Source organism: Phoca vitulina, unplaced genomic scaffold (assembly GCF_004348235.1).
Source record: "Phoca vitulina isolate PV1807 unplaced genomic scaffold, GSC_HSeal_1.0 scaffold4, whole genome shotgun sequence".
Classification (NCBI taxonomy): Eukaryota; Metazoa; Chordata; class Mammalia; order Carnivora; family Phocidae; genus Phoca; species Phoca vitulina.
Window position 1 is genome coordinate 25,344,323 of NW_022589707.1, and position 25,698 is coordinate 25,370,020.

General features: G+C 38.0%; 1 protein-coding gene across 1 annotated transcript in view; it reads right to left on the minus strand.

The window, feature by feature from the left end:
- CFTR (CF transmembrane conductance regulator) overlaps window positions 1-25,698 on the minus strand; it is a 164,831-nt gene that overhangs the window by 104,230 nt on the left and 34,903 nt on the right. The window contains exons 4-9 of the mRNA XM_032401186.1: window positions 17,458-17,673; window positions 13,936-14,025; window positions 12,912-13,075; window positions 11,977-12,102; window positions 7,713-7,959; window positions 5,695-5,787 (exon numbers count right to left, since the gene is read on the minus strand). Coding sequence (XP_032257077.1) covers window positions 5,695-5,787; window positions 7,713-7,959; window positions 11,977-12,102; window positions 12,912-13,075; window positions 13,936-14,025; window positions 17,458-17,673 — 936 coding nt within the window. The remainder of the gene's footprint in view (window positions 1-5,694; window positions 5,788-7,712; window positions 7,960-11,976; window positions 12,103-12,911; window positions 13,076-13,935; window positions 14,026-17,457; window positions 17,674-25,698) is intronic.

Here is a 25,698-nt window from a genome sequence, read left to right on the forward strand (position 1 = left end):
CCCCATGGGAAGCTTTAGGGTAGCGGGGTCTTCAATCCAGAGTAACCAGCCCCAAGGACTGATCAGAAGGAAGCTCGTGCATACAGTCTTGAGGGAATCTATTCCCACATTCTCAACCACCAAATATACTCCTTCCTAAAATCAGTCTGCCTAAGATCTGCTTGCTGTTTGTCATTTCTTCTTTCCCACTTCCCGGCTCACAGTCATACTTGCCTCACTTGACAAAGAAGAGGAGCCTGTCACCAGTCCTAAGTCTTACTGTGCTGTCCCTCCTGGAGTGTAAAAACCTCTAGGACACACACAAGGGGAACAGAGAAGAATAATTTTCTTTCTTGTGAAAGAAAGCAAAGCCAGGAATACTGAAGGAGGTAACATCTCATTTCACTTGAAGGCAATCTATGGGTCTTACCTAGCTTAGAATAAGATTACAGAAATTAGTGGCAGGATAAGGTATTTTAATTAATTATTTGATAACTTAATTTTTAATAATTTAAAAAATTTAGTTGATACACATTAATTATCTTATTAATTTTAAGGTTGCTATACTTTTTCTGACAGAAAGCAAGCTGAATGGCTTTACAATGAGAACTGACTTCATAAATTCATTTATCTTCCATAAACTGAATGCACTCAAACTATAATGCCAAGGTTTTGACAAAAATCCATTTAACATACTTAGACAATATACAATAAACAGGAATTACACCTCTTGCCACCACTTAAAACTACACAAAAATTTATGTCAACTTCACAATGTGTCAGAGATTATGTGTCATAGTTTTTCAAAATTCTTTTAGGTCATACATAAGCAATTAAGTTTGAAGACCACTGCTTTGAGTTCTCATGATATGGATGACCTACGTCCCCCTTAGTCATCAAACAACTAAAAGCAAAGCTTTTAAGAAGTAGACAATGAAAAGTCTTTATAAAATGGGACAAAGGCATTTGTTATTCCCTTATTCATTTATTTTTGTAAAAGATTTATTTATTTATTTTAGAGACAGAGTGTGAGCAGAGGAAGGGGCAGAGGGAGAGGGAAGAATCTCAAGCAGACTCCCCACTGACACAGAGCCTGACCCGGGCTCAATCTCAGGACCCTGTAATCATGACCTGAGCCAAAACCAAGAATTGGACACTCAACCCTCAACCGACGGAGCCACCCAGGCAGCCCTCCCTTATTTATTTATTTGTTTGTTTGTTTGTTTGTTTGTTTCACAGCTATTTATTGAGCATCAGCTCTATATTAAAGACCACTTCAAAAATCCCACACAGGAGAATAACGTATGAATATATATTAATACTGAAACATGCTTAGTGCTAGAACTGAAAATCACACCAAATCTTATGGGAGTACATTACAGAGAGCAAGCAACTCAGCCTGGAACTGGACCAAGTAAATGACCCGAGGAGGGATAGAAGTGGGATTTCCAAGACCAAGAAATGGTAGAGGTGCTCCAGGAAGACAGATCTGCATGTACGATGGTTTAGGCTTAAAAAAACAGCATGTCTCAGCAGTGGTGAGTGGCCAGGTCAGATGTATGTGGCAAAATGACAAAAGGTGTCCTTGTAAGATGGGCAACGCAGGCTGTTGAAGGACTTGTGCCATGCTTGGAAGTGGGACTTTTAACCAATAAGCATGTGGACCCGTGGAAGGCTGTTGTGGCTAATAATCTTTATTTCTGATTATAGAAGACACTTATTTCAAGAAATTTGGAGAATACAGAAAAGCAAAACAAATAGAAATCACTTGTAGTACTACTACTGAGAAGAAACCATACATAACATTTCAACTGAAATCCCTCCACTTTCTTGGGGCGCCTGACTGGCTCAGTCAGTTAAGCGTCTGCCTTCAGCTCAGGCCATGATTCCCAGGTCCTGGGATCGAGCCCACATCAGGCTCCCTGCTCAGTGGGGAATCTGCTTCTCCCTCTCCCTCTGCCCCTCCCTGCTTCTTGTGTTCTCGGTGACTCTCTCTGTCTCTCTCAAATAAATAAATAAATAATCTTTAAAAAAAAGAAATCCCTCCACTTTCTTATGTATATAGATATATACAATTTTGTATATAAATATATACATATAACCAGAGATGAAAGGTACAGCATAGAGAATACAGTCAATATTATTGTAATAACTCTGTATGGTGACAGATGGTTTCTACACTTATCATGGTGAGCATTTCATAATGTATATAATTGTTGAATCACTATGTTGTATACCTGAAACTAACATAATAGGTCAACTATATTTCAATAAAATATATATATATTTTACAAAATTAAGAAAAAATAAGGTGGTGACCCACTTTTTATGACTTATAATAAATCATCAATATTTTCATATACCATTAAATACTATTTTAATATAATTTTTAGTTGTAAGATAGTATCCAAGAGTATGGATAAACTATTCGCATGTACTTTGTTATAAACTGGGGAGCACTTTTTTTTTGTAAAAATTCCCACAAGTGGAGTTTCCAGAGCAAAAGACATAGGAAATTCCAAGTCTTGTCAATAGTAGTTCTAAATTTTCTTCCACCAATAATTATATGAGAGTGCTTGTTTTCAAGAACCCTTATCGACACTGATTTTTGGTTTGGGATTTGTTTTAACTTTTTTTTTGTAGTTTTATAGGTGAAAATGGAATCTCCCTATTGATCTTATTTTTATTTATTTGCTCCCTAATAAGATTGAACTTTTTCCATGTTTACATGTCCCCTGTAGTTGTGCATGAAACGGTTATGATATCCTTTGTCTTTACCCTATTCTTGTGACATATCAACTAGCTGGCTAATGGTTGACAAGTCATTGTTAACATTCTGAACTTCAGTCTCTGGTGTTGTTGAGGGTATTAAATGAGATCATGTATGTGAAAGCAATATACCGTAAAGCAGCAGTCACTCTTTTTTGTTTTGTTTTGTTTAAATAAAGAGCAGTATGGTGCGTGGTAAAGCATTTTGGAGTCAGAGAAACTTAGGCTGACCTTTTAGCTCTTCCCTAATTTGTTGTCTAATTTTGTTCTAGTTGCTTAAACTAAGTTTCAGCTTCCTAATAAGTAAGTAGTAATTCTACCCACTCCCAGTCTTGGATTGAGGGCAGAATCATATATAATTCACCAGGGACTTGCCCCTTGGGTGCTGTTGATGCCAACAAAGGAAATAGCAAATATACTGGGAGGAGAGGGTGTGTGAAGCTTGGCGAGTGATGAATGTGAAGTGCTTGAGGAGCATGCAGGAAATTTAGAAATGCATAAGAGAAGTTCAGGAAAGAAACTGGGGCCAGAAATTGGCATTTGAGACTCATCAGTACATTGATCGCAGTTTGCCCTGAGCTTGAGGTCACCCACAGGGGGCATGAAATGCTAGAAGAAAGCCTAAATGGGGACCCCATGCCCATCACCATGGAAGCAGCAGGCAGGGAAGAGGTAGAAGTCATGGTCTGAGGATAAAATAATATGGAAAGAGTGGTTGCACTAAAGCTAAGTGATCAATTCAAGAAGAAAGGAACCGTTCTGATGTGTCGGCGAGGGCAGAATCCAGACTGCGGTAGGGAGCAGCCCATGAAAGATGAGGAAATAACAACAGGCATGACAACAAAGGGACAGAGAGGGATAAGGTTTGGAGGATGAAGGTGGGTGGACAAAAGCAAGGGAAGACTTTTTTTTTAACTGGAAAACATTTGAATGGGAAAAGGAGTCAGTTGAAAGGAGATGTTGAAGCTCTTAGAGAGAGGTCTGCTGGCCCCTTGTTCTAAGAAGATGAAGCGAAGTAGTAATAGCTCAGTCAAGGGCAGGGAGAAACATCTATCTTTCTCTTAGACATGAAGGAAGGAGGAACACATAATTCCAAGGGTGAACAGGGAAGTTGGAAGCATTCATATATGATAATGGCTTCTCTTTTCTTTCTGTTTTGTAGAAGGCAACTTCTCTCAGATTCTGAGAGAAGTTGGGGCTTTCGGGAAAGTGATAAAAATCTGGAATAGCTTCTGGGGAAATGGTAAAGAAAATTAATTAAGACAAATGAAAAGATTTCCCAAGAGAGTTTACAGGCCCCACTAAGGTTGAGACAAGAACAGCGTAAAGCCTACAGATGATTTTATGATTTTCCTAGACAGCACCTACCTCACCAAGGTCCATAAAGTAACGTTTTGCAGGAAAGGAGCCAGTGGAAGGAAATGGGAATTGAGAGAGTTGTAGGAGAAGAACTGAAATGACTGGTCTTGGAATAAGCAGAGATTGTACCAGGCAGGGTCCAAAGGGAGCACTGAAGAGACTAGAAACCTTGAACCTGAAAGATTACTGTAAAGGTGGGATTTAGAGACAGACAGAGCTGGACAGTTAGGAAATTCTGGGCTGAGAAGAGATTTCAGAGTATAACATTTCGAAACAAGCACCACTATCCTGAGCAAATGTGATCAAGAAGTGTCCAGAATTTGGCAGGTGATAGTCAAAGACTGGAGGATGAGGATATAGCCAGATGGGAGGCAACAGTTGGGTGAACGGATTGTAGACTATGACTTCTGGGCCCAAATTCTGGCTTCGGCCCCTACCAGTTGTGTGAGCTGAGCCAGAACCCTTAACTTTTCTTAGCATCCACTTTCTTATCAGTAAATTACTTAGGTCACAGGAATGTTAAGTGAATTAAATGATACAACACATACCGAGCGCTTATCCTAGGGCCTGGCACAGAGTAAGGGTTTGAGCATGTTACCTATTTTATTAGATGGAAGGAGAGGGTAATGGAAGATTTTTGCAGCAGAGCAGGGAAACGATTTCATCTGAAATTAGGAGGGAAAATGTTAAACTTCTTATTTTTCCCTCATGCCAAGAACGGCCTTTGAAACTCCTAAAAACAAAGAAGTAAAATCAATCTGATCCCTTTCTGACCTGACATTTTCCCACAAACAATTTTGCTAGGCAGATAAAGAATTATTCTCTAACCTGTACCTTTAAAAGTGAAGTGAAGTGAAGGCCTCGCTGTCAAGTTGCTTATATAAATAAAACCAGCTGCAGATATTTTGGAAAATGTAGAAATAGGACACTGGTTTCGTAACTCCTATCTTTACTCGGCAGATATCAGCGATAAGGAAAGAGGAACTCAGTAGGTGTTCTCAATCATCAAATATTGCTTCTTGAGAGGCTGAACATCCTTGATAATATTTTTCTGACTTTGAGATATACGAGAGAATTTTTAATAGTGAATGGATATAAGTAAAAATAGAAAACAACACATGGATGTATCTCTCCTACATCTTTATGTTGACCGGTGTATGCAAACACATTGGACTGGAACTTGAGATCAGAGAAAGGAGCATTTCTTGAGGAACTATTATGTGCGTGGTACTCTGCTGAGCGCTTCACACTTCACAACAAACTTGCAAGAAACCAGGCACTGGTTGCAAGGGAAATATTAATATTTCATGTTACAGATGGAGAACCAAAGGCTCCACAAGAAATTCAATCTAAATTACACACAATAAATGGCGGAGCCAAAATTCAAGCCCTGCTCTTACCAGGCTCCAGAACCTCTGAGGTTTGCATTACTTCCTAATCTTAATTGATCCAGTAAGTGCAGCGGCTCCCCTCTCAGCACTACCAGTTCAATTATCGTTCTAACTTTCTTGTCTATTAGGGTGAAAACCAGATTCGCAAAGGAGAAAATGCTGAAGTATTTACAGCAAACAATTAAAAAATTCTGACCTCCTCCCAGAAGGCTGTTACATTCTCCATCACTACTTCTGTAGTTGTTAAGTTATATTCCAACGTCTTATACTCTTGCTTTTGTAAGAAATCCTGTTTACAAAAGAAGGCAAAAACATATTGTAGAACTAGAATAGCATTATTGCTTTATTACACCTATTTTACACTCTAATAGTTCTGTATCCTGTATTTGGGTTTTATGAAGATTTATGAATAGATTAGAAATTACTTCTTAATAAAATAATCGTTCTCAGTGTTCTAAAGTTATTTGCCAAGCACTAGGATTTATCACATTTGAAAGGCACTCTTAAAACATGTGCTATTTTATAGAACTGTTTTTATACATTAGATTTTAACACGCAACTGATTCTTCCTTCTACACTTACATGTTAACCTGGGTGATAAATTTATAAGCCCTCCCTGAATTACCCTCCAATGTGCCTCAATTCAACAATTAGGACAGAGAGAAAGCTAATGTCTTCACGTCTACAGCACCCTCCTTATTTGAGGCATCGATAGCATCACTTCTCTGGGTTACGTAAAGGTATGAAAATCTGATATAACTGATTTTAAAGCATCGAACCTTGACTCTAAAAGAAGGGTTCTATTAGACATTATTAGGGCTCTATGAGGGAAGGCGGAGCATCAGGAAGAATAAAGTCCTGAAGTCCTACCACAGCAGGTATTGAGGACAGCCTGCTCCTTGCCTCGCTTTTGCTTTTTCTCCTCTACTCTTCTCTCACTCACTATCTCTACCTTGGTTTCTCTCTTTTTCTCCCAGTTTTGTTTCTCTGACTATGTTCCTGTTCAGTGACTCTCCCTGTCTTTGTGATGTTCTCTCTTCAAGTCTGTATGTATGTTCATTTTTTCTCTCTCTCTTCTCTATCTCTATCTCTATCTCTCTCAGTTGAGAAGGGTTAACAGAAGAAATAAGATTAGTCTAAGAGCTGCTATGGGTTCTGAACTACATTCCCCAATTTGTCTAACTCACAGATCTCAAACTCACATATTTTCAAAATGATAAATTTAAGGAGGGTGGCTGAGTAGAGACTGCGTAGAACGGGAGAGAGCAGGCCCTCTTTGAGGGGGGGGAGTTGCCACAGCTTATAAGGGAAGAGGACCCAGTTACTATATATTCCAATTCTTCAAAAGAGGCTGAAGACATGATTTATTGAATATGTAACATCACCCAACTTTTAAATGCTGGCAACTAATGCAAATGGGCTGTTTGTTTGTTTGTTTTTAATTTAAAGATCAAGTGAAACAGGTTCAAGGCCAAAATTAGGTCCATGGGCCACCACTGGCAAAGTCTGGCCAAGATTACATAATGGCAGAACCACCTAAAAGTGGTTCTCCCTTCACCCTCATTTTTCTTTCTATCACAGTGATTTATTTTCTGGTTAAACATTTAAGTGGATATCAAAAAAGTATAAGAATACATTTTTGATCTGTATATTAATTATAAAAATTATAACCACACATAAATTCATGGTGGTGATTCAATTAGCTTTATATATACCAGTATAATCACCTGAGGACTTTAGAACTTCTCCTCCAAGCTACCAGCTACATCAGCATTGCTAGGATGTGACATAAAATGCCATTCTCATCTATCTTACGTTCTGGAAAGTAGGTTGAAAATTTTTTAAAGGTTTAAGGTGAACATTCTTAGTTTTAGCTGGAATGTTTTATGACTTCCTGGTGAATCTGCTACCATCTTTTGCACATTTGCCAAGTTCATTAGAACTGATCTACTGGTTGATTAAATAAAATTCTCCGGATTACAGAAACAATATTTTCTTCAACTTCTTTGACTTGAGAGAATCTCACAGACCTTCATTTATTTCACTGGGCTTTCATCACAAGGGCTCATTAGACTACACATAGATATCAAGAGAGGAAATCCTGTGCATCGAACAGGCCCAAGACCAAGACTTTGTCTCCAGAGAGTTTACTCACTAGAAAAGTTCAAAACTGTTCTAAAATCATTGCATACGATGCCCAGTTAGGTACATTACCTGTATTTTGTTTATTGCTCCCAGGGAGTCATACCAGGTTTGTACAGCCCAGGGGAACTGCCGAGTGACTGCCATGCGCAAAACGATGCAGAATGAGATGGTTGTGAATATTTTTCGGAGGATGATTGTTTTGTTCAGTGCATAGGGAAGCACAGATAAAAACACCACAAAGAACCCTGAGAAGAAGAAGACTGAGCTATTGCAGTATCTCACATAGGCTGCCTTCCGGGTCAGTTTCAGTTCTGTTCTATAAAAAAAAAAATATAAAATTTGGGATGCTTATTAACTTTTCAAATACCGGGCATCTTGGAATGTAAAACCTGAACAGAAGCTCTCAAGGCTTTCTGTGTTCTGATCCTAGCTCCACCCTATATGAGCCGTGTGACCTTGGGCAAGTTATTTAATCTCTCTGGGCCTCAGTTACCTTCTCTGAGAGGGGGATGGTAATGAATGCACCAGTGTCTTGGACATCATACCTGTAAATATTATTTTTAAATTATAATTCATAATCTCAATTATTAATTCTATTGCTATGATGACAGTATTTCAATATCTTTAATCACTTCATTATTACTTTGTAAGATTAGTAAAGATTTTGATTCAAATTTTTTATTTGTTGGTTGGTGTTTTAAGTAATTAAGTGTGGAAATGAGGACAACATTGCAAGATTTATAAAGGAAAAATATACTTTTGTGATTCCCTAATGGATTCTTAACATTTTAGAAATTCTAGCTTGGCTTTGGGGAACACTGAAAACAACAGATAAGCAGCAAAGGAGGGGTTTCTCAACCCTTAGCATGGGTGAAAATCACCTGACAAACTCGTTAAAATGCAGCCTCAGGCCCACCACCCGGAGATACTGACTGACTGAGTTTTCAATAGGCTTCCAGAATCCACGTTTTAACAAGAACCCAAGTGATTCTGTTGCAGGTAGCTCTTGAAAAGTTACAAAAGAGTGGCTACTATAGCTTCTCTGTCTCTCAGTTTAGTATAATTATTTGCAAAAATCATTTTTTAAAGATTTTATTTCTAAGTCATCTCTACACCCATCATGGGGCTCAAACCCACAACTCCAACATCAAGAATCACACGCTCCAATGACTGAGCCAGCCAGGTGCCCCTGCAACAATCATTTTTTACTTCTGATCTTCTAGTCTAAACTGCAAATGTGAATTTTTTTTTTTTTTAAACACACAGAGAAGAGGTTTCAGTGCTCTAGCAGACAGAAAACAGGGAGTGCCAACGCTGGTAATAAGAGAGAACAATGCTGCCTTCAACCTCCATCCCACTCTGCCGGGACCAGAAAAGTTAGAGTCCGTTGTGATCCTCCTATTCGGCTCTTGCAGGGGGAAAGGCAGCCATGAACAGACGCGCAGAGGGTTCTGGGGGGGAGCGAGCAACAGCACCAGCTGTGCCTGGCACGTGGGGGCTAGTTTCACACATGTAGAATTCAGAGAAGTTCTCATTCTCAAGTCGTAGAATTCAGAAAAAAAAAAAAACTTTCGGTTTTTTTTTTTTTTTTAGTCTGAGAAAAAGTCTAATCCTGAGCACCCTGATAAAGAACATGAAGTTCCACATGCCCAACCTAGACCATCATTCACAATGTAATATGGTCTAATGCTTACTTAGTTCAATCACTTGGCACTGAAGGCAGACTGTGATTTTGGGATCTCACTGGGGTTTGACCCCTGGCTCTGCCAGCGATAGCCATGCCTTCTTAAGCCAACTGCTCTTCCCTTTGATCCTACAGAATCCAAGTGTGTAGAAGGGAAACATACCATCTCCCAGGCAGAGTCATTGCCAAGAGAAATGAGAGCACAGCAGAGGGTCTGGCACTGAGAATCTATGCTTAGAATCCTTAGTCCTCAACAGAAAAAAAGAATAATAGTGGCTAGGTTGATGTTAATAAAAGGCTAGAAAACCTTGTTCACAAAAATGTTCACAAATTTGTGAAAAGTGTTGTTGAAATGTATTAGAAACTGTTGAGGAAAATGGAAGAAGTGGTATGACAAGAAAAGAATAATGGACTCAGAAACATTTCTAAGGATCACCCAGAAAGCAGTACTCTCTGTAATAAAATCACTTGTACTTTATGAGTCATAAAAATATGTTATCAGTTTCTTATTAAAAAAAAACTTGAAAGTGACTTTATTACAGAAGAGCGATAAAGGAGTAGATTGGCGGGAGTTTTATACAGTCTCTGCCCAGTTCAATAAGTGCCCAGGCTGAGGCAATCACCCCTTTGAAGTGTATCCTGACGATTTCTTCCAGAATATTACATTTGCTCTTTTGAGTAGAAGCAACTCTTGCTTTCCCACATTTACGTCAGCACTTCCCAGCCTTTTCAGGTAATAATTTCATGCCAGATTAAGGAACCAGATTACACAAGTTACAACCAACCATTTGCTATTAGAATTGGTCAGACAGAAATATGAAATAGAAAGGATGAATTTCATCTTTTGAGGAAGAAGAAAAATAAAAATCAAAGTCAAGAAAAGTCAGCACCTAGAATGACCAGACCAGGGGTCTCTTTTGAGGCCTGAGACAACCAGATCCTCTGATCAACTCTTCATCCCATTCTTGGTGTGCCTGTGCTTATAGGCATAGAAGTGACCAAGGGGATGAGTATGATGGAAAATTCACAGGTTACTAAGAAAAACAACCTCAACTGACTAAACGATTCCCCAAGATCTTTAAGGATGTTTCTGGAAAGAAAATATAATTCCTTTCCTGGATTTGTCTTGAACGGCATAATAAAAACAGGTGACCAATAATGTTTGGGAAATATTCACTCTTTCACTCTTTCTATTTACATGGCAAAGGACTTAATATTTCAGCATTTCTTGTGTTTTTCCAATCACACACCTGCAGCTCAGTTACCACTGTCTACCAGAATCAGCAGCCCCGATTCCTTATAACCATATTCACACCATCCAAGAGGGTACTCTGCTTTTTAGTATATTTTTCCCTGTGAAACTCTCATGTGCTATAGGACCTTAAATTACCTGGTCGTCAACAGTAGTGTGTCTATCACTGAGTCTCCTAGAACCATTTTTGACTGCGGTTTGTAGACAGGGATCTTGACTGAAGAAAAATGGTCTCATGGCTGCAGAAATGCCCTAATTTATATTGTGCCCCAAACTGTCAGAGGAATCATATCTCAGTCTGGGCTGTACTTTTTTGCTGGATATAATCCTTACCAATCAGTGAAAGAGAGGTTATCTGAGGTGAAACAAGACAAGAGACAGGTGCCAAGTACTGATTCTATCTCAGGTGATGGCTTTCATTGCTTGAGCTGACCTCTCAAGTGCAGGGTTTCTAGAAACATAATTTATGGATATATTACCCTGCATTATTATTCTTAAGTTAAGGCAGAACAATGATATGATATTTTTTTTTAAAGGTTTTTATTTATTTGACAGAGAGATAGAGAGCACAAGTAGGCAGAGTGGTAGTCAGAGGGAGAGAGAGAAGCAGGCTTCCTGCTGAGCGGGGAGGCTGATGTGAGGCTCGATCCCAGGACCCTGGGATCATGACCTGAGCTGAAGGCAGCTGCTTAACCAACTGAGCCACCCAGGCGCCCCAATGATATGATATTTTAACCAAAGAGAAGGGTTTCTTTCATTTTTCATGAGCCATAACATAAGTTAAGTGAAATGGAATAACAGAAAACCACTTATTTGGTTCAGAATTATACAGTTATGACTCTGGTAGTTCCTTTTTTTTTTTTTAAGACTTTATTTATTTATTTACTTGACAGAAAGAGAAATGGTGAGAGAGGGAACACAAGCAGGGGGAGTGGGAGAGGGAGAAGCAGGCTTCCCGCGGAGCAGGGAGCCCGACGCAGGGCTCGATCCTGGGACCCTGGATCATGACCTGAGCCAAAGGCAGACGCTTAACAACTGAGCCACCCAGGTGCCCTCTGGTAGTTTCATTTAAGGTTTCAATCAGCCTCCAGCATCGTGATCATTATTGTAGTCAATAAGTATAATAAGCAGCCAGAAACACATACAGGAGATTCTTTCATAAGGCATAAATATCTTTGTAATGAAAAATAACACACTTAACCAACTAAATAAAACTACAGCCCATGAAAATGACTTTATGCCACTTGATATTGATGCATGAATATTGATGTAACTTAAAACAATTGATAGTCAGAAACTTCAAATATGAACTGGAAGTAAGTCCACTGTGACACACTCATTTTTAAAATATTAAACATTAACTGACTAATGATATTGAAATTATCAGAAGGACTTACTGTCTTATGTTTTCAATCATTTTTCCCATTGCTTCCTCCCAGCAGTATGCTTTAACAGATTGGATATTTTCAATCATTTCTGAGGTGATCACGAGTCTTTCATTGATCTTTCCAGCTCTCTGGTCTCTGTAAATCAATCAATCAATCAATCAATCAAATACTTAGTAAAACCAAGTCAAATTGTCACTAAGAACTACAAAAGCTTTTTTTAAAAGGCCACACTTCGTACCAAACAGATGGACATTTATTTTATTATCTGATAGATAATAACAAAAATAATAGCTATCTTTTAGTAAATGCCCTCTATGTACCAGACACTATTAGACACATTCCATAGACTGTCCCAGTGTAGGACACTTCATGGCGCTCCAGGAGAAGTGGTTATTTCCATTTTAAAGATGAAAAACCAGAGACTCAGTGAGGCAAAGTGGTTTGGGATTCAAGCCAAGAGCTAGCAGATTCCAAAATTTGTATGCGTTCTATCATCTTCTAGCTGACAAACTCCAGAAGTCCTCTATCATACACTGGGACTGGTATCACTGACACATTCTGTAATAAAAAGTAACTAAGGTTCTGGTGTGATGATCCATGACATGAACCAGAGTGGGAAAAACCTATAAAGCTCTATCCAATATGTATGCATTCCCTCCCATGCACCTATATGCTTTATCCATTCTACCTAAGTCTTACGATCTATACAAATGAACTGAATCTTTACATATTTAAAAAGAAATTCTATAGACAGATAAGCCAAAAAAAAATACATCCCATTGATATAGGGAGTATTATTTACACTATTAAAATAATTCCTTTTTAGTGACACCCAGTAAGTAGATCCCGGTTCAGTAAATAGAGCAGTCCTGGTTTCACTCGAGTAGACTTTGTGAAAATCTAATTTAAAACCCTTCCGAGCTATGTAACTAGAGTGCTACTACCTGTACTTCATCATCATTCTTCCCAACCAGGCTTGAAATACGGCAACGACGATGAGGAAAGCAAGACCACAGAAGGCGGAGGCTTGTAACAGATCCCAGAGCAGCCCCATCAGGAGCGTCACTTGTAAGGGAGCAATCCACACAAAATGTGCCAGTGCAAGTCCCTGGAAAATGAAATCACAGTGAAAACCAGTGACAGACACACAAGCCTAGATGAGAGAAAGTGGGCACAGAGAGCTTAGACAGTCAAACACAGCATGGTTCCCAGCATGCTAAAATCAAGGTCTTCCTTTCATGGAGGGCATAGCAACGTGATTAAACATTCTACAAATAGACTAGGATTTCCCAGGGAACAAATTTCGAGTCATTGCATTTTTCAGTGTATTTTTATTCAATGCAATTAAGATTAAATATCTTAAGTATCATGTCAGGGATTTATTTTACATAATTTACTTCTATTTGTCTAAAGCAAGAGTCACGATGTAAACATGCAAGAACAAAGGGGTCTCCAAAGGCTCTCAGTATAACAACTCTACCACCTGACAAAATATTAAGAATAAATGCATGCTTAATTCAATTGTAACTTATTTAGCACCTGCTGGGGGTTTAACACTCTGCTAAATACTGAGAATGCTAAGATAAATAAAACACACTCTCTGTCCTCAAAGACCTTGCATTTATTTGTGTCGTAAGACAGCACTGAACAAGAATTGCTCAGAGTATCACATTCAGCCAAAGTAAATAACTGATTTAAAGTATTAAAAGGAAACAAGATCTGATAAAACTCGAATTTTGAAAAGCTTCATTAAATACATAGCAAGCCAAGATGCCTTTGCATTAGGTGGTCCCGTGAGACCCCAGAATGGCACCTGGCTACACAACCGTCGCTGGCAGAAATAGAGAAGGTAAGGATGTGTATGACTTAACCATATGTCACTGTTAACTGACCCAGGAAAACCCTTGGGCTTGTATGAGGTATAACAATAATGCAGAAAAGATTAAGATTAAATCAGTGGGTACATACTTCATCAAATTTGTTCAGGTTGTTGGAAAGGAGACTAACAAGTTGTCCAATACTTATTTTATCCAGAACACGGCTTGACAGCTTTAAAGTCTAAAGGGAAAATGGGAAGTTAGATGATGCTGACAAAGAGAAGACAAATATATGAATAAGTAACATTGTAAAACAGCTGAAGAATGAGGTCACTATGCATGAATTTTTAAGTAAAGGTCATGAAAATTATTATTTTATGTCCATTTACCTTGGTATCTTCTCAGATTTATAAATATTTCTCTTCACAAAAAATATTATATTAACATGCCTGTAGTTATTTCATTTTCCAGCATCTAGACAGTAATGACATGCTTTCTACTCCCAAACAGGAATGATATTACACTTAAATATCCATCTGTATAGTGTGGAGATTTTGGTGGGCTTTCTTGTTTTGTTTTTACAGGTAGCAAAATTTGAGATTAAAACCTATAATCTTGGGGCACCTGGGTGGCTCAGTCAGTCAAGTGCCTGCCTTTGGCTCAGGTCATGATCCCCAGGTCCTGGGACTGAGCCCTGCATCGGCCTCTCTACTCACTGGAGAGTCTGCTTCTCCCTCTCCCTTTGCCCCTCTGCCCCTCTTCCCCACTTGTGCTCACTCTCTCTCCCTCTCTCTAATAAATAAATAAAATCTTTAAAAATTAAAAATTAAAAAAACGATAATCTTAAAGCAACACTATTGACCTACAGTAGAGTCCTATAGTAATTCTATTGAATAAAATTATGATTAAAGTCAATAAAAGTATATTATGAATAACTGAATCATTAATGATTTTGTGAAAGATTGTATTAACAATACAAAATCCTTAAATATTACAAAGAAAAATACATGCCTATACACAAGTAAAATTGTTAAGTAGATAAATCACGATTGTGAAAGATCACAGTCAAACTTTGCCTGCAAAATTTAATAAGAATTGATTAGCCACTAGATGCCTTTGGTTGGAGAATACCCATCCAACATTTGTTTCAACTGAATGTATATGTTTTGAGCACTTAGGAGATGCAAATCACTGGGTTCAAGGCTTCAGGGATTATTATTAGGATTTCTTAATACATAATTCTTACCTCAAGGTAACCTAGTACACACATAACTAAATTTGATATGATAAATGAGTTAAAGGGAGCAGAATATAATAGGGTGGTTAAGAGAAGGTTCACATATCTAGTTACAAAAATCTGGATTTTATTGAAGAGGTAGAATTTAAGGTGGGTGTGGAATAATGAATAGCATTTAGATAAGCACAGATGAAGAAGGAATCAAAGCAGTTTATTTCAAAACACTATTAGAACAATATGACAGGGAAAATTCTATTGAGCTGGGTTACACATGATTCAGTAACAGACTGTCTCAGGTGATTTTGAGTTCAGAGGGCTTAACAGGGAGCTCTGTGCACAGTAAGCACTCAGTAAATATTTGTTCATTTTAATTATCTCTATCTTCTAGAAATTCACAGGCAAAGATAAATTTAGTTTGTATTTAGATTCATTATTTTCTTGTATTTTTCAATTTTGAATTGAAGTATAATTGACTTAACAATCTTGTCTTCGTTTCAGATGCACACCATAATGATTTGACATTTATATAATGTATTTAGATTCATTACTTAAAATATAATTTGAATGTATCATAGTTGCAGATTTTAGAACAAAGCAAAACAGCTTTGTAGTATAATATTTAGGATACTGTAAGAAACAGTGGCTGCCTGCCATGTGGATGGAGCTGGTCAGATATGGGACCAGTTAACTTTAGGTTCACTTTAGGGACCAAACCACAGCCATGGGAAGATACAGCTGCATTTTTCTAGTGCTGATACCAATGCAGGCTAATAAGTGTGCCTAGAGGGGTAAACAAACCGGGTCATGACACAGCTACTCAAAAATGAGAGAAAAAAAGGACAGATACAATAGCGTCTAACTTTTCCTGAATGTGTTCTGGACCTGAAAGTGCATATATTGCTGTATTTGTGCTAAATGTTATATATGGACTTATTTACAAACTAACCTTCTCTTTCTTTGATCTCTCCTCCCCTTAGCCTAGAGTACCTCATACCTCTCTCCTCCTATATAAGACAATTTGCCTTGCTATATTATTCCAGTACTTTTCCCCTCTAATATTTGGAAAATCCTCCATGTCAAGGACTATGATTCACCTATTTCAGAAATTTTGAGCTTTTTGCACAGTTCTCTATAGGTCTTACCTTCTTAAAATACTTTATGCATAAAACAGGGAGAATAGCTCCTATGATAGAGAGTTTTAGAGAAGATCAAATGAGGTAATATACCTAGTTCACTTAGAAGCTTGTCATGTACATCCTTAGCTATCACTTATTATGACGATAATAAGCATTTTTTATAAATATTTTTTAGACTGAATTGAACTTTCTTTGATATTCATGCTGTGCAATTCTACCTCCCAAGTAATACCCAATAATTTATTCACTTACATAAAACTTCTGGATCAAAATAAAATTTCTGTTGATTTATTACCCATGTTTTCCTGGTACTTGTGAACTGAAGAGGTTGTAGCTGAGGTGATCTGATTAAACTGTGGACTCCGTTTTTTTTTTCTTGTGCCTCCATAAAAGGCTGTTTTGAACAATAAAGTATGACTGTCGAGGTTTTACAATACAACTGACCTTGCATATATATTATGGAAGTGTTATGGGTTATTTGCTAGAGGTAATTTCAGATCCAGGTCCCTTATAAGCCAAGTATATAAAGTTTTTACAGTGGGGGAGGAAAAAGAGAAGAAGGGTAAAAGAGTATCGAAATGATTCAACCAAAATAGCTTTCTGTAATGACTTGGTAGATCCAAGCAGTCACACATAGTCTAGAAAACACATGTTACTGAAATGACCTTAAATTGGTTTTGTAAGGTAGGTAGGTCTTAATCTGCATTCACCTAAATCATGCTTCAGCAACTTGGGCTTCTGACTGGACAATGCACACAGAAAAGCAGAGAAGGTTCTTATGGTTGCCATGCATGTGCTGTTGCAAAAATTTTTAATTTGCAGGACTCACAGGATGACAAAAATCTAACTCAAAATAAAGCAGGGGATGAGTGGATGCCACCACTGGGTTACAACCAATTAAGGGAGAAACTGTTACCTCTTGGATTAAGACTAACAATTACATACTATACTCTTGTTATTGAACATAAAGTTACATGGCATTTTACCACAAGATGATATTTTGTCAATGACTTTTATGCAGATAGTAAGTATCATTTTAATGGGGAGCCACAGATTCCAAAAAATGATGACATGACTAATTTAATAAAATGAAATCCATAATACAGGCAGTTTATAGAAGATGCTCAATAATTATTAGCTGAAATGAACTGAATTAATTACCAAGGAAAATTAGAAACATTAATTATTGCTGCCATTTACTACACAGGCATACAAAATTGATTTCAGCGTTTATCCCTTATGTGTATCAACATGACATTTAAGACATTTAAAACACGGAGACTGTGCAAGAAAGCATTACCTTCTTATAAATCAAGCTAAACAAAGCTATTCTCATCTGCATTCCAATGTGATGAAGGCCAAAAATGGCTGGGTGCAGGAGCAGCGGCCTTATGACAAAGAGTAGGCATAAGCCTGTGGCTAGGTAAATCGCAATGGAGCGTTCCTCCTTGTTATCTGGGTCATAGGAAGCTATGATTCTTCCCAGTAAGAGAGGCTGGACTGCTTTGGTGACTTCCTGAAAAGAGGAAAAACAAAGAAATTAGATTTCATTTCCTTTCCACAAAATGGCCCCATAATTTCAACACAAGAATTTTCATCTCTAGAGAAGGATTTAAAAAGGGCTTACACAGAGGGCCACACCGTATGTAAAACTCTTGACGTTGTTTTCAATATTTTTATGCTTTGAACTAAGATTTGATTTTTGGTTCTAGCAAAAGTCATTTGGAGGTATTTTTGATTGAAAAGTGAAGAGTGACCATAGAGCAAATGTGTGGTTTCTGGAATGGTGTGTTCATTAGTAACATCTACATAGCACTACTATAGTTATATAGCGGAGTTCATGAGATATTTTCATTTGATTATCATGACATACATGAAATATTTTGGCAGTTGAGCTGTACACAGAATTTTTAGAATGAGAAATGTACAGGTGTACTAAGTGTTTTCCTAGTGAGTAACTTGAACTCCACTCCCTGCCACTGTTTGGCAGTACATTTTTTCCATAACCTGCCATCTCTATCACAACAGACCTACTTGCTGAGTGGTTATTCAGTTGCAGTTTTGTTTTTGTTTTTTTTTTAAGACTTATTTATTTGACAGAGAGAGACACAGCGAGAGAGGGAACACAAGCAGGGGGAGTGGGAGAGGGAGAAGCAGGCTTCCTGCTGGGCAGGGAGCCCAATGCAGGGCTCGATCCCAGGACCCCGGGATCATGACCTGAGCCGAAGGCAGACGCCTAACGACTGAGCCACCCAGGCGCCCCTCAGTTGCAGTTTTTAACAAAATAAGTAAAATATGTCTTAATCTGATTCAGGCATCTATTTTACATATTACCATTACTGAATTAGTTAGTCGTCATCTTGCCTCAACCAAAAGAGGACATACTCATCCTTTGAACAATAATGGCTATTCCACAAAGACACCAGTTATGCTACTCTGGGAGGGTACATGTTCACAGAAAAAAAAATGTACTTTATTTTTGGTAGAGAAAAATGCCAATAATAGGATCATCTTCAAACAGCAAACCAACATAAACCTCACCGCAACATGGAACTGTCAACATTCAAGGACAAAATCAGCACTCCAACCCCCCAAAGTATTTTCCTTAATCTGTTTGAAGCAGCATGTTCTCTAATATTTACAAGGGAACCACTTACAGATAGCACCTGATTTTTTTTTTCTTTATTTAGAAAGGAAAACAATGGCAACCAGCTTGGTCTATGAATTACAGTCCTTTACAAAAATCATCCCTGTAAATGACTGGGAAAAACAAAGTCCTCTATTCTTGATATGTGAAAGCTTTGTATACTTCATGGCTTGGACTATTCTGAAACTAAAGAAATTTCCCAATTTTTAAGGACTTAAAAATTATCTATAAAGAAAAACCAAATACTATGAAAATTAGCATTCTCCTCCATTTTGTAAGACTAACGCAATCTTCATCAGAATTTCAAGTAGATTCTTTGGAACTGAACTTTCAGCACCAAAGTAGCAGGGACTGTTTGTCTTAGTTTCTACAACAATCCCAACATAACGCACAATACCTACCACAGAATATCCACCCAGCAAATATTTGTTGAATCAATGGATAAAGGATTCTAAATTCCATTTGAAAAAATTAGAAACTAGTCAAAAACATTTGAGGAATAAGAAAAATGTGAAAGCGTTTACATTACTGCATATTAAGTCATATTATACAGCTATTATAATATGTGGCATGACAAAGAAATAGACAGATTTATCTGTGAACAGGTCCAAGTACATGTAATAATTTTATATATAATATGGCATTTTAATTCAGTGGAGAAGGTATAGATTATGCAATAAATGATGAAGAAACTGGATACTCATTTTTAAAATTAGATTTCTATCTCAAACATACACCAAAATAAATCCCAAATGGATTAGATATTTACATGTAGAAACAAAAATATTTGGGAAGGAAGGACTTTTAAAAATGTCTGATGACAAAAGCAGAGAACAAAGGAAAAGGTTTATAGATTTGGCAGCAAATTTTTAAAAATTAAAACTTCTAATTGTTAAGAAAATAAAAGGTAGCGGCGCCTGGGTGGCTCAGTCATTAAGCATCTGCCTTCGGCTCAGGTCATGATCCCAGGGTCCTGGGATCGAGCCCCGCATCGGGCTCCCTGCTCCGTGGGAAGCCTGCTTCTCCCTCTCCCACTCCCACTGCTTGTGTTCCCTCTCTCACTGAGTATCTCTCTGTCAAAAAATAAATAAAAATAAAAAATAAAATAAAAGGTAAAAACTCACTAGAAACAAATGCTAGGCTGGGGAAAATATTTTCTCATATATCAAAAAGACAAGTACTAAAATAGACCAAAATACACAAAAAGGCAGTTGCATATACAAAAAGAAATATAAATGCTTAATTAATACATAAAAACTGTTTAAACTCACTGGAAACTCACAAAAGTAATGCAAGTAAAAATAATAACATACTCTTTTTCACTGAGCGATTTGGAAATATTTTTTAAGTGACAATACCTATTATTGGTGAGGACTGAATTTGCACACTTTAGTAGCAAGAAAGTAAATTAGTACATCTTTTCTGGAAAGCAATTTGAAAATCTGCAAATCTGCTAAAATTAGGTTTTAAAGGGATGTGCATTGAAGGACTGTTTATAATTATGAAAAATTAGAGGCAATATAAATATTTAACAATGGGGAACTGATAAATTATGGTACAGCCACATGATTCATTAAACATTAAGGTGACTAGGTAGAAAAGCATCTAATGACATGAAAACGCATTCATAACACAGTAAGAAGAGAAGCAGATTTATAACACATTATATAAAGCAATGATCACCCTGTCTTTATTAAGTAGACGTTCCCATGGGAAAAAAAAACTGGATAGACATCAATCTATCAGTAATTATCTGATTACTTTCATAGTCATAAAAAATACTTAAAAGAATAATACAATTTTGGATAGAAAATTGCATATAACTTATGATAATTAATAAATGATAAAAAGAAAACATGCACACAAAAACACAAAAGAAAGTAAACATACATGCAGATATACACCTATAACTTTTCATAAGATACAAAGAGTTCTGGCTTATATACCAAAACAAAGGCTTAAGATTCTGCTTTTTACAGGGTAAACAAGGGTGTCAAATTTTTGTTTATCTTGATACACTAGAGCCTGATGGTAATTTTTGGCTTTATACTAAGTGCTAAAGGAAGAATTTTTCCATATTCAGCATAAAAAATAACACCTATTCACTGCCACAGTTGTTTGTAGTTTTTATAAAAATGTTTGTATACCACATCAAGAATAGAATCTCAAAAAATATTGAGATTCTGTCTACCTCTGAATCGTGTTTTTAGATTCAATGCCTAATACAAATGTTTTGCTTTTGCTATTTTCCTTTTAGGGTTTATTGACTCATTAACTTATCAGCAATGCCCTCACTAGAAATCTAAGCTATATTCTTCATGTTTTATAAGAAAAAGTTCTTGGATTTGTTGAATAGCAGGAATAGTAGGTTTAATCCAGAAAATGTAATAATGGAAGATGTGTTAAAATATTAACTTTAATTTCTGAAGTAACGCTTAGAATCTAGCTATCATTTTTAAAACACTAGCAAAACATATTCCTGTGCCCTATAAAAATCAAATGGATGCTTTAAGACTGCTTACAGCATTTAGAGGGAAATGCAAATGATATGAGTATATGTGCAGGTAGGTAGATATTCTATTTAAAGATACAGTAATAGCTATCATTTACGAAGCACTTGTTATGTACTGGGATCTATTCAAGTTTGAATAACTCGCCCAGTGTCACACAGCTACTAAGTGGTAAAGCTAGGCTTTGAACTAAACATTTGACTCCAAAGCCTTCTTCTTATTCATAACCATAAATTGAAATGGAAAAGTTATAACATGACCTGTTTCTCTCTCAATTGACCATCAGTGCAAGGATTATGATTAGTTCAACATCAACTCACCAAATCAAGTTATAAGTTTAGATCACTGTGATTTAAGATGAAGGCTACTTCTCTAGGACCCATAGCATGGACACATAATTTAAAAGGTTGAAGAGATCATAGAGATTAAACACTTTACTACAGCCGCTTTCACCGTATATTCAAGGAAACTGAGATCCAGACAAGTTCTCTGATTTGTCCCTAGATCATAAAATGAGCTTGTGGCAATAAGGCATGAGCATGCCCTAGGGGAATTAAGGGAAAAAAAAAATCCCACTTTTGAAAAAAAAAAATACATATTTGAGTGCATCACATATATTTTACTTTATTTCACCATATTTTATTCCTTAGTCACTACTGGATACCGGTTAACTACAAGTGCTAAAAATGCACCATATTCCTACCAGGAATGGGAGGCCTGGAGGCCCTCATATCCAGTGGAAGTTTTAACAAATACGATCACAAACAATTCCGAATTTACACATCAATTTTGTTCCAAAATTCCACATGAAAGAACAGGAGATGAATTTTGTCTTAGATACAATATTCTACTGGACATGCTATTGGATTCCTACGTTAGCCTTCAAGGCGGGGTGCCTTGGTGGTGCAGTTGGTTAAGCCTCCAACTCTTGGTTTCAGCTCAGGTCCTGATCTCAGTGTCATTAGATCGAGCCCCACGTCAGGCTCCATGCTCAGCATGGAGTCTGCTTGAGATTCTCTCTCCCTCTCCCTCTGCCCCTCCCACTCCTGTTCTCTCTCAAATAAATAAATAAATCTAAAAAAAAAAAGTACATATACTGCTCGGGGCACCTGGGTGGCTCAGTGGGTTAAGCATCTGACTCTTGACGTTGGCTCAGGTCATGATCTCAAGGTTGTGAGATCAAGCCCTGTGTTGGGCTCTCTGCTCAGTGGGGAGTCTGCTTGAGATTCTTGGATTCTCTCTCTCCCTCTTGTCCTCCCCACCATGTTTGCATCACTCGCTCTCTCTCTCTTTCTCAAATAAATAAATCTTTTTTTAAAAAGTACATATACCGCTAAATGCTCTTAGAACACCGTTCTGTTCAAATAGTATTCAAATAATACGGTACATAAAAACCCAACCCACCTGTATAACAAAGTTTCTACAGAAAAAGAGGTAACATGTCCTACTGCAATCTTGGAAGAGAAACAGAGTCCCTCTTAGCTGTATCTTTGCCTTCTCCATGCACCCTGTCATCTGCCTCTCTCCAGTAGTCCTGGGAGGGGTGCCGGAGGAAGACATGGAAAGTTAACACTAGTTACTTTGGGACTTTCCAATATGCCTCTAAGCTACATTTTGATCTCAGTGGGATTCCCCCCATTGCTTTTATTCAGGGGCTCCTCAGCCCTGATGAATCTGCCTACTTCTCTTTTCACAACTATTCCTTCGACCTAGGCTTTCTCTTCTCCCACAACCCTGCAAAACCTTCACCTGGGAGCTTTTAGAAATACAGAACTTTAGGGTCTCACCAGAAACCTCCTAAATCAGAATCTGTAGCTCAGCTAGATCCCTGGGTTACTGGTATGCATATTAAAGTTTGAGAAACACTGCTCTATGTCATTAAGAGTTAATATTTATTTTTATATGTTTTTAAATTTTTCCATATTATCATTAAGAAAAAAATCAAACTAAAAAGTTCCCTCAATGTGGGCCACCCAACCCCTCCCCTTAGATTCTAGCAAAAGTCAGATGCATTCAGTGATAATGGTGCTTGTCTACCTGAATCAGAATCACCTGGGGACCTTGATGAGGATACTAGTATCCCAGGGCCCATCCCAAACCAATTAGATCACATTACCTGGCATGGGGCTACTGGATACTTTAAAGAGTGATATAAAAATTCCTTATATTTCAAAGAAATCTAAACCCCAAGAACTTCCAACTCTGTTGGAACTGAGGGAAGGTGTAGATTACCTTCATTTGGGTAGAGAGTACAAGGAAGTGTGTTTTAGAGATGGGGGTTCTATTAGGGAATAGAAATAGGATATAGGGCGAGTTTAGGGAATACAGCGTGCAAGTCACTGCTAGGGTTAGAGAGAGAGCTACATTTGGGGAGAGGTAGGAGTGGGAAGGAAGATGAGAAAGGGGTCCTACCTAACAGGTATCTAGAAGAAGGAGATTTGCTGGAGCTAACTGTCCTTAGGTAGCCAATCATGTAAAAGTGAAATACATAAGTCAAAGCCTACTCCAGGGACTATCTGTGTGCAAAATTCCCCAAAACACTCTCTTTTTCTTAGCAGTAGGCTTGTATTCAAGTCCCTACTCAATGTCTTTGTCAAAACATAAGGGACAAAGATCTTCTGCAATACAGACATGGGACTTGGGAACTCCAGCAACATTAGTACTAGGACTTCTACTCTATGTCCTTAACCTTCTTGGGGTTTAATGAATAAAAGGAGTTTGACCCAAGTTGCACTGACACACATCTCACCTTGATAATGGAAATATGCCCAGAGCTGCCTCAGACTCAAGAAGGGATCACCATCTTCTCTCAGTAATCTGCTTACAGAACTCCCTCCACTTGGCTTGCCTCTCACTATCCTTAATTGACTCTCATGCTCAGCTTTCCAACAGCCTGTTTCTCTTCTATGCTAGGAGTCTTAAATGTGAAAGATAATGTTGTATCTGGCTGCTGAGTCAGATGGAGGAAAAAAAACAAGTACATAGCTAATGAAGGGAGGCCATAACTAATATGATTTAAAATTACAGCAACTATTGCAGAGAGATAAGCTCCTTTATGATGGCGTTTCCTTTTTTTCTTAACATTTCACAGTCAAAAGCAAATTTCGCAGTACTTTTTCTACCGGTCCTGAAACCAACCAAACACTCTTTACATCACAATTATCCTGATTCAGAGGGACTAAGGATGTACAGGACATTTTGAAAGCATGTCCACCTTTTACCAAGAGTAGTGTTACAGCAATTTCAAGAACCCTCGCTCATTTCATGGACTTTAACAATTACCAAGCTGATATATGCAGAGAAAAAAAAGAATGCCCAAAAAGAATACCATCAATACTAAGGCATTGGTATAAGTTGTTTAAAACGACAGAGGTCTTATAAGAATGGCTACATTTTCTTCCTTCTTCTGTAAGTGACAAAAATATGGAGCCCTGAGATGAGGCACCCTGAAAAGCTGCATTCGTCTTACTGACGACATGGTTATCTAAAGTCTTTAAGACTTAAATCTTCAATATTTTCACTACTTAAAACTTCACAACTGGGGCGCCTGGGTGGCTCAGTCGTTAAGCATCTGCCTTCGGCTCAGGTCATGATCCCAGGGTCCTGGGATCAAGCCCCGCATCAGGCTCCCTGCTCAGCGGGAAGCCTGCTTCTCCCTCTCCCACTCCCCCTGCTTGTGTTCCCTCTCTCGCCGTGTCTCTCTCTGTCAAATAAATAAATAAAATCTTAAAAAATAAATTAATTAATTAAAACTTCACAACCTCAGTGAGGCCTTTTCTCTGTGACAAGGTGGAGAAACCACCAGCCTCGCCACGCCTGTACCACGACCAATGTAAATTTTTCTCTCCATGCCTTCCCACCACACCTGTTTCAGCTGCTTTTCCCATCCGCCCTTCTTCTCACCAATATTCTGTTGGTTAGCAGTAGCAGGTGAGCTGGCAGAAATAAACTCTGCACTTCAAACGTGCCGATGGTTCCAGACCTGCAGCCCAGGGCTCAGGTTAGCTGGAGAGCACCTCATCCCTCACTCCCAGCCATGGGAAAGCCTTTCAGATTCCTTTTGCTGGGATAGGTTTAAGACTTGAGAAGTTTAAGAATAAGTCCTTCTGCACACCCACTCCATTCTTCTACCCTTTAGTTTTGTTTATAAGTTTGACCCTAGCACTACTGGCCCTTGGGCGGGTTCCCCACAGTTCCTTCTGGAGTATAAGCGAGGGAGAAGATTCTCTTTGGTCCCCCTATCCCGCTTCCTACTGTGAACTTTCTGCAGCTTTGCCCCAAAGGTGACCCTGGAAGAATCCTCAACCCTTCAGCTTCTGTTAACCTGGGTCTCCTGAGAAGGTGCAAAGAAACCCAGCAGACCTAAGACTGGTTACTAGAGACA